The sequence below is a fragment of the Mesoplodon bidens genome, assembly GCF_964165515.1.
Source record: "Mesoplodon bidens genome assembly, chromosome: 7".
Lineage (NCBI taxonomy): Eukaryota > Metazoa > Chordata > Mammalia > Artiodactyla > Ziphiidae > Mesoplodon > Mesoplodon bidens.
In genome coordinates this window covers 9,102,147-9,117,861 of record NC_138164.1, presented here as the reverse complement: position 1 = coordinate 9,117,861, position 15,715 = coordinate 9,102,147, and the positions used below count along the sequence as shown (strand labels likewise).

Sequence of the window (15,715 nt, the reverse complement as noted above, 5' to 3'; positions counted from 1 at the left end):
AGGTTACCATTATTTTAAAAAATTCAAAAAAAAATTAAAGTCTAGACACTGCACAAAGGGAGAGGTCTCTACAGGCTATTAAATGGAGGCAGTTTCTTCTCACTGTATTTATGCCATGGCCTTTGTAGGATACACACTCAGTTTAGAGCAAGTGGGGTAATCTGGTAAGAAAATAAAGATATGAAATCCCTGGGAACCCTGTGGTGTGGCCTCAAACCTTAGGAATTCGCCCAGCTTGTCTTGTGGAAGTCACCAACCTTGCCCAGGGATCCTGTGGCCTGCAAGATGGGCCAAGAGATGCTGATGGCAGGAATTTGCCGTGTGCTCTTGGGGCTTAAGGACAGCATAGAACAAGGCCAGGGCCATGCATCAGCTGTGGGTGGAGCCTTGAGGTGTACAGATACGCTTTTTCATTGTGTAAACCAGGGTCTCACTTCACCAAGGGCTGGGATTATGGGCTGCAGACTCCGTAATTCTTGATGGGCCCAGATATGCTTCTAATACCCCAGGGGATGCGCTACCTCCACTTACAGCCAATCACTGATAGCAACCATTTAGAACTAACCAGGATAAACAGTAAAGTGCTGTTGGACTCCAACTCTCTCTTACCCATCTTAGCTTCTAACTCCTATTGCTATATTTGGAACCTTGATCTGACTCCAAAGGCCATGCTCGGACCACAGTACCATGCTGTCTCTCATTTGCTATTTGTAGAGCTGCACATTATGTATTTCTTCAGAGAATTTTTGCATAAGTCATTTAGACCCCCTTCATATAGATAAGTAGAAAAGTTAGGCAAAATCAGATAAGTTTACCTAAAACAAGCAAAGGGGTCAATATACCGACATTCATCAATGGCTTCCTGTTGTCGCTCGGTAAGAGTCTCACTCTTCAGTTGGTACACAAAACCTTCACAATCCAAATCCTGCCTGCTCCTTCAGTCTCTCCTCTTGCCTCTGTCCACATACATCTTCCACTCTGATCAACAACTTGCAGTTCCCACACTTCTCACGATGCTGAGCCTGTTAATATGCTGTCCCCACTGCCCAGGAGGCCCTCCTCTGTTCTTCACTGGGCCGACTGCTAGCTGTCCTTCAAAATCTGCCCAGGCATATTTCCTTCAAGAAGCCTTCCCAATCTCCTCCCTCCTTCCCGAACTAGGTGCTGCCATATCATCCAATACCTACCTCTGAGATAAAACTTACTACCCGTAATAATAATAATAATATTAATATAGCCCATGTATTTGTCTTTTCCTCTTAAATAAGTTTCCTAAAGGCTGTGTCATCATAGGCACTAATAAATAAATATTCTTCTGAATACACAGTGAATGAGTTGCTCAGGAACATTACATTGTCTGGAGAACACAGAACCAGCCACTAAAATACCCTGTATTGAAAAAGCTTTGTGCACAAACATGCACTTCACAGCAATTAATGACCAAAAAGTCAATCATGGAAGTAAATAATTATGTAAAATTATTATGCCGTAACTGGAATATTAAGCAGCCATCTAAAATAACATTTATAAAGAACTTACAATAGCACTACAACATGACTATGATAATGGTAAGTGAACAAAAGAGGAAACATTATGTTCGGTATGATCTAACCTATATAAAATGCGTTAAAATATCAAACATACAAACTACTACATATAAAATACATAAGCAACAAGGATATATTGTCTAGCACAGGGAATCACAGCCATTATCTTGTAATAACTTTCAATGGAGTATAATCTGCAAAAATACTGAATCGCTATGCTCTACACCTGAAACTAATATTGTAAATCAACCATAGTTCAATAAAAAATTAAACATACATGTTAAAAGTGATTCACTTTGTATGGCAGCATTATGAATTTTAAAAAATCTTCTTTGCACTGTATTTTCTAAATTTTGCATGAAATGTTTTAGAAATTGTAAGGAAATGTTTCTAATGAAATAAAGCCTGCAAGGACAAAATACAGCTGAACAGCAAATAAATCAGGCAGTTAGCAAATAAGGGTTAAAAAAAGAAGAAGAAAGAAAGAAAATCTGTCAATCAGAACTACCTATAGTCAGGTTCCAAGGTAAAGTGCCAGTCTATAGTATGAAAGGCATGATTATGGATATTTTGTAAACTGAAAGTATTCCTGGCAATTTCCAAAAATGAATCTACATGGTTGCCTTGAGTATGCTTGCAAAAGCATACTGGAACCGTGAGTTCCAAAAGGACAGCTTTCAATATGAATGGACAAAAAGGACTCTCGTAGTCTTTCTCTCTGTGTTAAAACCATTTTGTCAAGACTCTTGTCACTGTTCTTACAATTCCAGAAATGAAGTACCTGGGTGATCGATTCTAAACCTCTTTTTTTGAACTGATTGTAAGTTACTTATTTTGGCGTTAGTTTTTTCTCCAGTAACTTACTGAACTTAGTGTTTTAACTCTGTACATATTTTCCTTAATTTCCGTATACAATTCTAGAAGTCTAAATTTTGAGCATATACAATGGTAATTATGTATCAGTAGAGTACCTTTCAGTTTATAACTATCCACCTCATTATTCTAAAGACTATATTCAGTTTTGAGAGGAAAAACCTGTGACCCAGAGGCTCACTCAACTAGTTAGTGGCATTGCTGGGAGAAAAATGAATACTACAAGCCTTCTGCCTTCCAGCCCAGCTCATTTACCAATACTGCATTCTAAAGAACTGTCTATTTATTTGATGATTAGACAGAACTTGGTTATAAAGTTAGAGCTATATACATATAAGTTTAGGTACAGAAACATCTTTTTTGTTTCATTAGGCAAATATTTACTCAGTGCCTCCTTAGTGCAAGCATATCATTAAAAGTGCCGGTTAAATCTTCCATCTTCCCTACTAAGTCCTAATCTGAGAGCAGAGGACTTTTTTCTATTCACCACTGTAATCCCAGCTCCCAGTAAAAGGACAGTGTAACGGGCCCTCAAGAAACATCTATGCGAGCTGTATAAAGAAAGGAAGTAGGGAAAGCAGCAGTCCCAGCAATGCGTTGGAGTGCATCCTACAGTCCGGAAGGCCAGTCTGTATAAAGTGTGGAAAAGTGGTGCTGAAGCGCAGTGGGTAGGCTTCGGAAGCGTGTATGAGATTGGCTTCGGGAAGATTTTTGTGCGTCTTTAGCTCAACAATAACACGCCTCAGCTAAACACACACACGCGAGTCTCAAGGAGTCCTTTCCAGCCGCCCTCCTCCTCACCGGGTTCTCCCCTTCCCCTCCCCTTCTCTTTCCCCGCCTTTGCCCTCTCCTCCCCTTCCCCCTTCCCTTCCCCTTCCCTTCCCTCCCCTTTCCCCCTTCCCTTCCCTCCCCTTTCCCCCTTCCCTTCCCTTTCCCTTCCCCTCCCCTTTCCCCTCCCCTTCCCTTCCCTCCCCTTTTCCCCTTCCCCCTTCCCTTCCCCTCCCCTTCCCTCCCCTCCCCTTTCCGCCTTCCCCTCCCCTTCCCCTTCCCTTCCCTCCCCTTTCCGCCTTCCCCTCCCCTTCCCCTTCCCTTCCCTCCCCTTTCCCCTCCCCTTCCCTCCCCTTCCCTTTCCCCTTCCCCTCCCCTTTCCCTCCCATTCCCCTTCCCCCCTCCCATTCCCTTTCCCTCCCCTTTCCCCTCCCCCTTTCTCTCCTCTTCTCTTTCCCCTCCCCTCCTTTTCCCCTCCCTTTCCCCTCCCTCTCCCTCCCTCCCCCTCCTCCCCCTTCCCTTTCCCCTTCTCCTCCCCTCTTCCGGAGCTGAGGATCCGCCGGACCCGGAGGACCCAGCTCCCAGCCCCGGAAGTTACGCGCAGCCGGCGCCGTGATGTAAGTTCCGGTCACGGCTAACTAACGAGGCAGACGCGGAAGTGCAAGGAGGTGCCGGGAGCCGGGTTCGGTTGCAGGATTTGTGGCCGGCCCTGCGCCTCGTGAATGTTCTAGAGAGGTCGATTCCTAGCGGCCCGCTTCCACCAGCCCAGACCAGACGTAGCCGGCGCTAGGGGCCACTCCTCGGCCGAGGAGCTGATGCCGGCCGCTCCTTGGAGCCCCCGTAGCGGGGCTGGACCATGAGCCTGTTGGGCGGCCTGGCCTCCTCGCCGCGGGCCCCGCTGCAGTCCAGCAAGGCCAGGATGAAAAAGCTCCCGAAGAAGAGCCAGAACGAGAAGTACCGGCTCAAGTACCTGCGGCTGCGCAAAGCGGCCAAAGCCACGGTGTTTGTGAGTGTGACCGGCGCTCAGCCCTTCTCAGCCTCGAGCCTCTCCTAACTCGCGAAATCTTTCCCCGAACTGTTCCCCTTCCCAGAGTGACAGTATTAATATAGTGTTAGGTTTTACATTGTACATTACTTCTTGTTAGCCTCGTGCCTTGGACAAATTACGTAATTCCTGTAATCCTGTTTCCTCATCTGCAAATGAGAGCTAATAACTGCCTTGCAGACTTAATGAAGATTAAATGAGGAAAGTTAAGCGCTCGGTACCTAGAACTTGTGCTAATAAGTTTTAGTCATTATCGTTATTACCTCAGAACTCTTGGAAATGCCTTTGAGCCTCCAGAGAACCCTGAGAATGAGACGCTATTTTTAAAGTAGCAGCACTTAAAAGCCCCGAGAGATGATTTGCTCGAGGGCACTATGTCAGAGCCCTGGCTCCAATGCAAACACCTGATTCTAGTTTCTTTAGTACTTCCATTACGCAGCCTGTTTCCCAAGCACCCCGCATACCCATAACTGACCCCTTCCATGAACAGGCACATGAAGCTTTCAATATCCCCCCTTCTAACCTATTTTGAGTCTTCCCGATCTTTTATTGTAGAGGCACTGGGTTTACTGAATGAATGAAATGGTTTTCCAGCCACAACTAAGTGTTATAATATTCTGGCTTGCTCAAGCTCACCTCAATGCTTGGAAATAGCAAGTGTCTCAAATATCTTCCCACATCTGAATCACCACTACCTTACCTTTTCTTCTACGAAAAGCTAGAACATCCCTCAGCTTTTTTGGAAGCATAAGGGAAGGTTTGGAAATCAGAGCATTCATTCCGAAAACATTTATTTGGCACTTGCCATGTACACTGGAGAGAAATAAGAAAAGCAGAATTAAGAGGATTTAGTATCTAATTATGTTACCTTTCTTTTATTCCCTAAATGTCAAAGGTACCTAAAGCTTGGCACCTATGTTGTTAGGATACTGGTTCCACCACGTCTATGCAGAAGGTTTTGTGAAGAAAAAGGATATTGTTTTGATCATTCAAAGTCTGAGGTCCCAACTCTGGAGCATCCAGATTGGAGCAGTCCCCTCAGGACTCATGCTTGGGAACTAGATTGAATCGTCAGTAAAGAAAGCTGATGCTTGAATACACATAAATAGGTTATGAAATTTAAGAATTTTATAGACGACTTGATTTTGTTCCATCTATATTTTCTCTTTAAGATTCATACTGCATGGGATGTTTTGGGTTAGGTTCACTTTGTAAGCTCCCCAAGAGTCAAGGCACTTGGGAATGGACCTTCCCCATATTTACAGGGGTTGAGTTTAAGCATCTATGATTTGAGCAGTATGCCCTTTTCTTTGCTAAAGGCTCCCCTAATTAAGGTGACCATATGTCTTGGTTTGCCTAGGACAGCCCTACTTTGCCATATTGTTCTGGCAAAATCATCAATAGCTCCCCCTTTTCATGTGAAGGTGCCCCAGTTTCTATAAATTATCTAATTACTCTGCCCACATTAGAACTTGACCCGACCTTTACTTATGGGTTTGTTTACAGTTTCTCTGCAAGGTAGACTGGCACTTCCTTCTCACCCAGCAACACAGACTTCTTTGGTTTGGAATATAGCTCCTCTTCTTGGTATAATACTTTGATCTTTTATTCGTTTTGTGTGACTATATTCAAAATTTTCTTCAAGGAAAATGCTGCTATTTGTGATGAAATTGCTCGTCTTGAGGAAAAATTTCTTAAAGCTAAAGAAGAAAGACGGTGAGCTGGTTCATTTTGCGTTCAGAATTACATTTTTTGGTTATTGATATGGTGTTTCTGCTCCTAAGAATTTTCCTCCATCGGGATTTTTGTGCTTTGCACAGCCCACTGGCCACTAATCTGGTACAGAGAAAGTCACAGCCTATGGTATTGGTTCCTGTTTACCCAGGTCGTGCTGGACCATGATGATGAAACAGCTCTATTCATCTCTCTGACAAAACCCTCTTGCCACATCTTATAAGTAATTTTATTATAACTCTGCAGTCATAAAAGCCAAGGGATAAAAGAAACTGCATTTCATTCTACATATCTTTATTCCATATATAGTACTCCGTGAGTATATGTACATGTGCAGTTCATGGTATGTGCCCTTCAGAAGCCTAACACCTTCCAACATCCAGTTAGAAGAGCTCTCCAGATGCAAAAGAGATACGCTATAATCCTTTATCCTTAGCTTCTTGAAGTATTATTCTCTGGAGCTTCGTTTTTCCCGGGGTCCAATACGAACCTTATTTTTGTGAATGCAATAATCTTTGTATATGGTTCTGGCTTTTCCCAGTACTTGAATAAAATATGGAATTGTGATAACACAGAAGCTCATACCTCTGCTCCCTTTCCTTCCCCACCTCAGGTACTTGCTAAAGAAGCTCCTTCAGCTCCAGGCTCTAACTGAAGGGGAAGCACAGGTTGCAGCTCCTTCCCACAGCTCCAGTTTGCCCCTGACTTACGGTGTGGCCAGCTCTGTGGGAACTATCCAGGGAGCTGGGCCGCTTTCTGGGCCTAGCACTGGAGCTGAGGAACCATTTGGGAAGAAATCCAAGAAGGAGAAAAAAGAAAAAGGCAAAGAGAACAACAAACTGGAAGGTACCTTGGGGAGGGGATATCAGTTGCCCCAGTGGCTCAACGACTAATGACGAAGACCTGGTACTAACTGGTAGACACTCGGCCACAGAGATGACTTAAACTCTCACCTGGTCCTTAAGCAGCCCTGGTAGCCCTTGAAAACCAAGTGTCTTAAAGCCACTCCAGGTGGCGGAATTGCAGTTAGACCTGGTTAAACGTGATGGGAGCAGGCCAAGGCCTCCCCCTTCTCCTACACACCCGACTCTCTGAGTGCCTTCAGTCCAGTCTTTCCTAGAGGCAGGGAAATGGGCTTGGTGGCCTTTTGAGCACACAGATGACTTGGGAAATTGCTGACCTTATAAATGAAGTCAGAGGCTTTAAAAAGTATAAGGCTTTTAGATGCTAAGCACTGATACCAAAATTGGTTACTGCCAGGTGGGTGGGTTAGAAGGATACTCAGGGCTTTGGGGAAAAGTCCCATGTGCCCATTCAGGGCGTGTGTAGAACCAGGATTGGCTTATTGCTCTTAGCATCGTGCAGAGTTTTCCCTTCCCCTCAACACCGGGAAGGGCCTAAAGTGGGTGACCCCAGATTTGCGTTTCAGTTCTGAAGAAAACATCCAAGAAAAAGAAAATGGAGACAGGTGCTCGCAAGCTGGTTCAGCCCATTGCCCTGGATCCCTCAGGACGGCCTGTGTTCCCCATCGGACTGGGGGGTCTAACAGTATATAGCCTGGGGGAGGTGAGTGAGACCAGCGATAAAGAGAGAGGAGAATCAGAAATACGGGAGTGGGGTTGAGCCTTCCCTCCCTGTTCCCGTTAGCAGCAGCCCCGTGCTGATCCAAACCAACCCCAGAAAACCTCCAGTCCCTAGGAAACCAGGTCGGTTTTGTCTGCTACACATCCTATGCTCTTTCTCTCTCTGATTTGAGTCACTCTTTGCAGCCCCAAGGTGGTTCTAAAGGCTACCACAGTACCCTGGAGTTCCGCATTCTCTGGTGACCTCAGTGGCAGGTTGGGGGAATCTTTTTTTATAGATCATCACCGACCGACCTGGCTTCCATGACGAGGGTGCCATGTACCCCGTGGGCTACTGCAGTACTCGGGCATACGCCAGCATGAAGAGCCCAGACCAGGAGTGTCTGTACACCTGTCAGATCAAGGACGGTGGCACACAGCCTCAGGTACCCACTCGAAGAATAACTGCTGGTTTTCTTTTTGTTTTTTGAGGACCTTCTCTGTGACACGCACTTAATATATATTACCTATTCAGACACTTTACAAGGTAGATAGTGTGTAAGATGCAGAAAGTGATTGGCCCTGAGTCACACCTCTGCTAATAAGTGATTTGAGCTGGGATGTGAATCTGCATTTGTATGATTGTCCTACTGACACCCATTCCCTTGAACTGGGCTGGTGCTAATGTCAGTATGGTGACCACATGAGGCCTGATCAAGCTGCTTGTTTGTAAAGTGCAGGCCTACATTCAGGGAAGATTAGTTTGACACTCTGCCAACTCGGGTGGGACCGAGATGGAGATAGCAGAGAAACTGCATATTAGTTTCTGACTGCACGTAATCTTGAGGACCTGGGAGACCTGAGTCCTAGTCGTATTAAGTATCTTTGTTCATCCTTCTCAGTGCTCTTGTTCAAGACAGTTCACTTTCCCAGTCTCCTCTGATCATTGGGGGGAAATAAACCATTTTCAGAGTTCCAGTATTCACTGTCTGATGATGTTACAGATCGCTAGAAAATGGGGTGGAAGGAGATAGAAGCAAGGGAAGGAACCTTTGAGCAGAAGCTGAGAGCCTGCCTGACACATGTGGACAGTATTGCATCACTCCTGTCCTGGTTAGAACACTGTCGGATGCCACTGAGAGTTCGGATGACCTTGGCCATGCAGCATTTCTCTTTAGAAAGTGCTCTAACAGGCTCAATATTGTAGCAATAATTATAACAAATCTATATGTTCAAGGAAGATCTAATCAAAATCCCAATAGAATGTAAATGGTAATTGACAAGCTGATCCTTAATTTCCTCTGAAAGACAAATTGCTAAAATATTAAAAAAAAAAAAAAAAAAAAACAGTCTTTGGGGGTTTTTTTGTTTCCTTTATTAAGCCACTAACCCACCCAGACATTATTTTCAGTTACATTGTGAGCTTTAATTTTTTTTCCCCTAACATCAAGTGACACATTTAGTATATACTAAATACATATAATACTTGAGTATGTTTCCAGACGATTCTATTTCATCTATTTGTCTATAAATGCCAGTATGACTTTTAATTGCTTTAGCTTTATAAAATGTTTTATACTATAAATATGTTAAAAAATATTGAACAATATATTTATAATCCTAGGATGAGGTGAAAAGGTTTTCCTTAGCAAGATGTGAAAAGTAGAAGCCATAATGGAAAGTAGTAACAGATTTGACTATTAAAATTTTAAACACTTCTGAATGACAAAAATCACCATAATCAAAGTTAAAAGCGACAAACAAGAAAATATGTAACAGTGGATTAATATCCAGATAAAGTGCTCTTGTGGTCTAAGATAAAAAAGCAGTCAGATAAAACAGGCATTTCACAGAAACAGTGCAGATGGTCGATGAGAGCAGACCTTACTAGTAGTTAAGGGAGATGCAAATAAACAAAGATCTTATTTTTTCTCATAGGCAAATATAAGATACATAATAGCAAATGTTGGCCAGCATGTAGGAAAATAAGTACAAATGGCATTAGTAGGAGGGAAAATTTGTAAAGTTCCTTTTTTGGAAGGCAGCTGGGCAATATCAATTTTAATGTGTGACTCTTTTGATCCAGAATACTTCTAGATATTCTAGTATGTCTTAGAGAAATGTGCAAATGAGAACAAAAGAGTTATGTACAACAATGTAATTGTGGCATTGTTTGCAATAGCAAGAAGTTAAAAGTAGCCTAAATACCCACCAATAGCAGAATGGTTAAAAATTAAGATATATCCACCTTGTGTAATATTATACGGCAGTTAAAAGAATGAAGTAGGGAAAGTTCCCCAAACCAAAATACTACATTTTGGCCTTTTAATTGCTCTTTGCTCAAACAGAATATATAGTTTACACACAATATAAAAAATTGGAGTTGGCATGATCAATACCAACTAGAAGAGCAATCCTGAAATATTTAAAGATAATTGTTTACGGTTTTTTCATGATTTAGCTGAGAAATCAGTATAAACCATCACAATGTTAGACTTGCAGCATGTCACTGAAGTAACAAAACCATTGACTAAAACTACTCTCAAGATAATTTATTATTGACAAAATTGAAAGAGCTCTAAAATTGACACAGGAAGATTGAATCAAATGAAATAACCACAGAAGAAAACTAACAGCAGTAGAAACTACTCAGGTTTGCTTTTGCATTCTAAAAAAATGATCAATAATGCACATCACTGGGGGGAAAAAGAAAAAAATATATATATATATATACAGAAAATAAATTCTGTGTGGAATAATTTTATTAAACATTGAAAAACTGGAAACTGCTTAACTGAACTTTATAGAAAACTGGTTAAGGAATTTAACTGACTAAATAGAACCTGTTACAGGAATTTTTTTTTTTTTTTTGCAAAAAGTCATGAACTTTATAGAAAACTGGTCAAGGAATTAAGTTGGGTAGATAGCACTTGTTACAAAAATGCTTTCTTGGCAGAAATTCCTCAGTATTAGTATAATTTTGATTTAACAGTTTCTTTTTATAAATAGGATATTTTACAACTCAAAAAGTAAAGTGAAATGGCGATTTGCAGTCAATATGGCCTATACTCTTCCTAGGCATTATAAAGTAAATCTAAGATTATATGAGAATGATTTCATTTGTTTTTAAAATACCATTTGTATTTATATTTACAAATGTAAGTAAGTGGATAAGAAAGCATCTGGAAAGGTATATAAGAAATTAAGTGTTGGCCTTTGGAGAGGAGTCAAGCAAAGGGTATAAAATTAAACAGTCAAAAGCCTTTCTCTGTTTTCTTGGCTTGGAATTTCTAACAGCCCTCTAGATGGTACCCACCTCCTACCTGGTATACTCCTACCTGATATACTCAGCTTCAGGTTCCAGAGTGAAGAAAGAGTAATAGCAGTAGCATGACCCTCTCTACCACCTTCTCCTCGAAGACTGACCTCATTGCTCCTTTGTATTTCTCAGTTTGAAATTGTTCCTGAAGATGATCCCCAGAATGCCATTGTCAGCTCTTCTGCAGACGCCTGTCATGCAGAACTGCTCAAGACCATAAGTGCTGCTGTGTAAGTTGACCAACAGCTTGGAGACAGGCTAAAAAGATCACTTTGGGTATACTGAGGCCTTCTCTCTTGCTTTTAATGAGTAGAGATCCCTTATTTTATAGAAAGCTATCCTGTGTCCTTTGAATGTCTTAGCAGCTACAGTCTTCAGAGTATGCAAGTGAGGAAAGCTTATTCTGTGTGTTCATGCCCACATTCTCATCTCCCTCTCAGCTCTCAAGCTAAAATTCTCCCTCTCCTATTTAGGGGGAAACTAATGCCCAACGTGCATCCATCTGGAGCTGACTTTTTTGGGTTTTCTCATCCAACCATCCACAACCTGATCCAGAGTTGTCCAGGAGCTCGAAAATGCGTCAAGTAAGTGGGGTCAAATCCATTCCCTTGAAAGAAGCCCCATGATCAGTGGGCCAGGGACCTAAACCGGCGGTCACTGCTCTGCTCATTCATCTATTTAATGAGCTGCTTCTGTGCACAAGGCACAGTATTGGTCCTCTGCGGCCCCTGGATGGCGAGCAGGAGCCAGTACCCCACTGCACTGAAGTTGTTATCACCTGTGTGCACCATGACAGCAAATGGATTGGGAAGTCCTGCAGAATAAGTGTCACTAAAGAAGGCTGTCTGGGTGCTGTTCATTTTTGGTTAGTTAATACATTTTTCAGATATATATGGGAGAGACCTAAAGAAAAAAATACCTGATCCCTTTGGAGGGAAGAATGGGTTGTATGGCCAACAGACAACTCAGTAATGATCCCTTTGGTCCTGCAGTTACCAGTGGGTGAAGTTCAACGTGTGCAAACCTGGAGACAGTCTGCCGCCCCAAGGACAGCTAGAGAATGATGCAGCTACAAGCTTTGAAGCCTTTCAGAGACAGACCTTCCATAAAGATCATAATGATCCCATTCTACAAGGTATCTTTTATTTTTTCCCTTCTGGTTTGAAAATTGGCCATTTTTAGGCAACCCTCCCCTCTTCATTCATTGCTGAGTACCCCATATCTGGGCAGTGAGTGATAGAAGCTTTCCCTGCTCCGGCCATGGGCAGCCCTCGCAGAAGTCACAGGGCGTGGCTGAGATCATGGTGAGGCGGGGCTCACCGAGAAACTAGGGCATCTCATTTTCTAACCTAAATAAGACCTAAGCAGAATACAAGGGAAAGTTTACTGTGGGACTGAAATTTCAGATGTAGTAAAGGGGATCAGGTCATGGCCTTGGTCCTGCCTGTGTTCCATGGATTCCCTCCCACAAATGAGTGATCAGGGGATCCGGCATAGGAGTCATATAGGGAGAGCTCTGGACTAGAAATAAGAAGATAGAATTAACTTCTCTGTCTCTGCCTACTATGCTGTGTAACCCCAGGCAAGTCACTTGATCTATTTCAGCCAGTTTTGTTCTTCTTTTTCAATATTTTATTGAAGTATAGCTGATTAACAATGTTGTGTTAATTTCTGCTGTACAGCAGCGATTCAGTTATACACATATATACTTTTTCATTCTGGTTTATCACAGGATATTGAATATAGTTCCCTGTGCTGTACAGTAGGACCTTGTTGTTCATCCATCCTGTATATACTAGTTTGCATCTGCTAGTCCCAAACTCCCAATCCTTCCCACCTCCTTGGCAACCACAGGTCTTTTCTCTATGTCCGTGAGTCTTTGTTTCATAGATATGTTCATCTGTGTCATATTTTATATTCCACATATAAGTGATATCACATGGTATTTCTTTCTCTTTCTTACTTTGCTTAGTGTGATAATCTCTGTCCATCCATGTTGCTGCAAATGGCATTATTTCATTCTTTTTTATGGCTAATATTCCTGTGCGTGTGTGTATGTGTATATGCCACATCTTCTTCATTAATTCATCTGTCAATGGCTTGGCTATTGTAAATAGTGCTGCTGTGAACATAGGGGTGCATGTATCTTTTCGGATTATAGTTTTGTCTGGGTAAATGCCCAGGAGTGGGATTGCTGGGTCATATGATAATTCTATTTTTAGTTTTTTAAGGAACCTCCATACTGTTCTCCATAGTGGCTATATCAATTTACATTCCCCCAACAGTGCAAGAGGGTTCCCTTTTTTCCACATCCTCTCCATTATTTATTGTTTGTATGTTTTTTGATGATCCATTCTGACTGGTGTGAGGTGATACCTCATTGTAGTTTTGATTTGAATTTCTCTAATGATTAGTGATGTTGAGCATCTTTTCATGTGCCTCTTGCCCATCTGTATGTCTTCTTTGGAGAAATGTCTATTTAGGTCTTTGGCCCATTGTTTGATTGGGTTGTTTTTTTGTTTTTGAGTTGTATGAGCTGTTTGTATATTTCGGAACCTAAGCCCTTGTCAGTTGCATCATTTGCAAATATTTTCTCCCAGTCCGTAGGTTGCCTTTTCATTTTGTTTATGGTTTCCTTTGCTGTGCAAAAATTTATGTTTGATTAGGTCCCATTTGTTTATTTTTGCTTTCATTTCTATTGCCTTGGGAGACTGACCTAAGAAAACATTGGTACAATTTATGTCCAAGAATGTTTTGCCTATGTTCTCTTCTAGGAGTTTTATGGTGTCATGTCTTATAGTAAGTCTTAAAGCCATTTTGAGTTTATTTTTGTATGTGGTGTGAGGGTGTGTTGTAACTTCACTGACTTACATATGGCTGTCCAATTTTTCCAGTACCACTTGCTGTATTTCAGCCAGTTTTCTTCATTGTAAAAGTAAATAGCTGTCCTGTCTTACCAAACAAGGGAAGAACTGGGCTGACAGATGCAAAAGTGTTGAAAGAATTAAAAGGACATGTATGTGTCTGATCAAGCCAGTCTCCTGAGATTCCCAGGCAGCAGTGGAACTTAAGGAATTTTTTTTCTCCAGGATCCTTGGACCTCCCAGAGCTTCAGCCTACAGCCTTTGTGTCTTCTTATCAACGCATGTTGCTGACACATGAACCCTTGGTAGATACTCACCTACAGCACTTGAAGTCTCCGTCGCAGTGTAGCCCAACTCAGTCTTCAGATTGAACAAGAAGGGATCGATAACCACATCATTTTCATCAGGATGGATTTTTTAACTTAAACTAAAACTTAAGACTATATGGAAGAAGGCAGCGACTCAAGTGAAGAAGGTAGTAAATTAACACATTTTGTCGCGGAGGTTCCCATGGTGACAGCTTTCCTGGGAAAAACTTCAGCTGCTTTATTTTTAGTAATAAATTTTTCTTGACAGTTCTGCTTATTTTCATCTTGTAATCAGGATATAATCTTTTGGCTTAGCTCTGCCTGAGGTAAACTTAAGTCCTTTGTAAACCAGAGGGAGAGATGGCTGCTGACTCATGAGGAAGGTAGTAAGATTCTGACAACCTTGCACCCTTGATTCTGATCTAGGTCAGTGAATATTAAGTCGCAGCCCCTGCAACCAGCTGCTGCTTTGTTTTCATGTCAGCGTCACCACAATCAAATCCTGCTTATCCCCAAGCTGCAAGGTCCAGTCCCAGGCCCATGTTCATCTTTTTCACATTTCACAAGGGGATCAAAAAATCCTCTCTAACCCTTCCTACATTCCCTTTGTGGCTCCTTATTGGAGAATGTGCTTTTAGCTAAACCACATGATAACACACATTTAGATAGAACGTGATTGGTTCCCATCCTCCGTAACAGACTCACCCCAACAGTTCGTTAGTCGTGTAATGATGTAATTCCGCATTCTGTATAACTGAAATTTTTGGACTCTACTTACAGCATTCAGGTAGAGGCATACCACAACACCTAATCCCAGCCAGTACAACTCCACGGTGCCTTGTGGGATGCTTCGCTGCCCACCCAGCCCGGTACCAGGGCTGGCTGGAATGGGAAGGAACAAAAGGACCCCGGAAGTAGAAGAATGGGGAAGGCGGTGAGAACTGGATTGTCACTGTGCTACCGTCCATAGCTGCTAACGGGGGAGGAAACAAATGGGCCTAGCATCTTACAGGACTATATCTGGACGGCAGAGGGAGGGATCAGATGCAGCATTTAGAGCACATCACACTGGCCACTGCAAAGTATCAGAAACTAAAGTAACTAACATTAATTTTATGATTCTTAATTATAGTCTTACAAGTTTGTATAGCTTTTACAGTGCAAAAAAAATAGTAAAATTTGGATAATAGCAAATCAGGGATAGAAAGGAGACTACTCAAAACTGTTAATGTTTTTCTTTTTTCTCTGCATAAGGTGCCTGAAGCCATTTGCACTTACACAGAAATGGTATATGCTGCTTTTATCACATAACCAATATCTTTCCATTCTGTTACAGCCTGAGTTAATCACAGATTCAAAGTAAGCGTCATTCTAAGAAGGACATTAAAAAAAATTTATGTTAAGTTAGTGCGCGGTTTACTTTACTAAGTATTCATTTTGTAGCTTTCCTAAAACAGTGTCTTTCAAACTACAAATCTCAACACACTAGTTGTTAAACTTAGGCAATCAAGACCCACATCTTTTAAAATTAAATTAGAAGACAGTTAGAACATATTGGAATGCATCACATGTCAAAGGTTGAAACTGGTTTCAACTATAGTGTGTATATAGGCCTTTATATTACCATTCACACAATACACATGGGGATACATGGAATGATGTAAAATGTTTTTACTATGGATCATCATTTTAAGT

The 15,715-nt window shown here is 41.9% G+C and overlaps 1 protein-coding gene across 1 annotated transcript; it reads left to right on the top strand.

Annotated features, from left to right (window-relative positions):
- Nucleotides 1–3,797: 3,797 nt before the first annotated feature.
- On the top strand, nucleotides 3,798–14,303 carry TBRG1 (transforming growth factor beta regulator 1). The gene is made up of 9 exons (XM_081239453.1): nucleotides 3,798–4,194; nucleotides 5,879–5,949; nucleotides 6,581–6,813; nucleotides 7,397–7,533; nucleotides 7,829–7,975; nucleotides 10,981–11,078; nucleotides 11,322–11,432; nucleotides 11,841–11,983; nucleotides 13,938–14,303. The coding sequence occupies exons 1-9, from the start codon at nucleotides 4,045–4,047 to the stop codon at nucleotides 14,081–14,083; spliced, it is 1,236 nt and encodes a 411-aa protein (XP_081095579.1). The 5' UTR covers nucleotides 3,798–4,044; the 3' UTR covers nucleotides 14,084–14,303.
- The last annotated feature ends 1,412 nt before the right edge of the window (nucleotides 14,304–15,715 follow it).

Excerpts from the sequence above, each read along its gene's own strand:
- TBRG1 (XM_081239453.1), top strand. The coding sequence starts at position 4,045 with ATGAGCCTGTTGGGCGGCCTGGCCTCCTCGCCGCGGGCCCCGCTGCAG. Across the intron at positions 7,976-10,980 it reads ACGGTGGCACACAGCCTCAG|TTTGAAATTGTTCCTGAAGA; the intron begins GTACCCACTCGA and ends TGTATTTCTCAG. Across the intron at positions 11,079-11,321 it reads AAGACCATAAGTGCTGCTGT|GGGGAAACTAATGCCCAACG; the intron begins GTAAGTTGACCA and ends TCTCCTATTTAG.